We start from the raw sequence: 1,509 nt of genomic DNA on the forward strand, positions 1-1,509 counted from the left end.
CGACCCTCCCAGCGTATAAGGAATAAATAAAAATTATCAATAAATCCCAACAGTCAACGTCACCACATGATGCAGCGGTCTAACTTTAAACTGTCAGTGCCACAGAGTTTGTTGCGCTCAGTACCACTCTGACCTCAGAAAAACAATTGTTGTGCCAAACCAAGAGTGGGGGGCTCTTGTGGCCTAGAGGTTTTAAAGGTGTTTGCCTCTCATTCAAAGACCCCTGGTTTCAATCCGGGTAACGACAGAACAATTATATTATTATTTTTATCTAAAATTGTCTCCTTTCACCTCCTTTCCTGCTCTCTAGCACAATCACAATGTTCTGTCGTCTGCTTTCGTCTCCACTTTCTGCCCCCACCCCTTCACCTCTTTTGCCCCCTCCTCTGGGCTCCTGACACTTTCTGCAGCCTTTCTACTCCTTTGCTCCTTCTTACTGCTGTATAGATCTATAGGCTAAACACTCACCTTGTCCACAGAGACGGCACCTGGATCCACTTCCACATTGCCATTCATCACAACATCTGGCCGGAGTTCAAAAGGACGGTTCACTATGATTTCTTTAGGTCCATCTTTCAGATCTTTTCCAGCTTCGAAAGGCTGTTTATTCCAAGGATCATATGGTTCAGCTTGACGAAACAATTCTGGTTCCAAAATTTTGTAGGATCCAAACAGCACAACAGCCAGGGCACCGGCAAAAAAGAATCTCCATTTCGTCTTCATTCTCCATTCAGTAAAAGTACAAACACTCCGTGAAAATAGTCTTAAAAGCCATTGCGTTATTCTCTCGATACGTATCATTACCACATGTTGGTAGACGAGGCCATAAATATAACTACAGCGACGTTCTGACGTTAAGATCTTGCGATACACAGCTTTCGAACACTGCCAGCACAACACAGTCCCGTTAGTCGGCCATGTTTGTTATTCTCCAGCCGGCACTTCCAGGTTATTATCGATTCTCCAGCCATCACTATGAACCGAATGAGACTGTTTGTATGCTAGCAAATAATTCAGAAAAAGAAAGGTTAATTGTGAATTTTTATGAAACATGCGAGTCAAAAATATGTTTTGCAATGCTACTTTTACTTGAATATTATATACATCCTCAGAAAAATGAATTTTAAAGATTAAACCCTTTTGTGAGCAAATTGGCAATAGCTTCGTACTCCTCGCTACTATTTTTATTCGTTTAATTATCAAGCTTCTAGTTAACTTGGATGTCAAATTGAAAAACGCTTTCCGGGTGGGGACTTCAGTGTTGACTTTGTATGCCTTTTGTTTATTCATTTATCTCCGTTGTCTAAGAAATAACGATTGTGACTTTTTGGAATACTTAGATTAGAACTCAAGTGAAACTACGTAGTATCAAACACCCCTCCCCCCCTTCTTCTCTCTCTCTCTTGCTCTCTCCCTCTCTCTCTCTCTCTCTCTCTCTCTCTCTCTCTCTCTCTCTCTTTTGGCTCTTTCTCTTTCTTTACGTCGACTATCTGTCTTTTGTGTGTGCAA

At 41.5% G+C, this 1,509-nt stretch overlaps 1 protein-coding gene across 1 annotated transcript in view; it reads right to left on the bottom strand.

The window, feature by feature from the left end:
• The window catches only part of LOC101858688 (extracellular serine/threonine protein kinase CeFam20), a gene marked incomplete at its 3' end in the record, with an annotated part of 2,598 nt that extends 1,516 nt beyond the window's left edge, over window positions 1-1,082 (bottom strand). Inside the window, 1 exon segment of the mRNA XM_005113291.3 lies at window positions 469-1,082. Coding sequence (XP_005113348.2) covers window positions 469-801 — 333 coding nt within the window.
• Between the last annotated feature and the right edge of the window lie 427 nt (window positions 1,083-1,509).

The sequence above is a fragment of the Aplysia californica genome, unplaced genomic scaffold (genome assembly GCF_000002075.1).
Source record: "Aplysia californica isolate F4 #8 unplaced genomic scaffold, AplCal3.0 scaffold01850, whole genome shotgun sequence".
In the NCBI taxonomy this organism is placed as follows: domain Eukaryota; kingdom Metazoa; phylum Mollusca; class Gastropoda; order Aplysiida; family Aplysiidae; genus Aplysia; species Aplysia californica.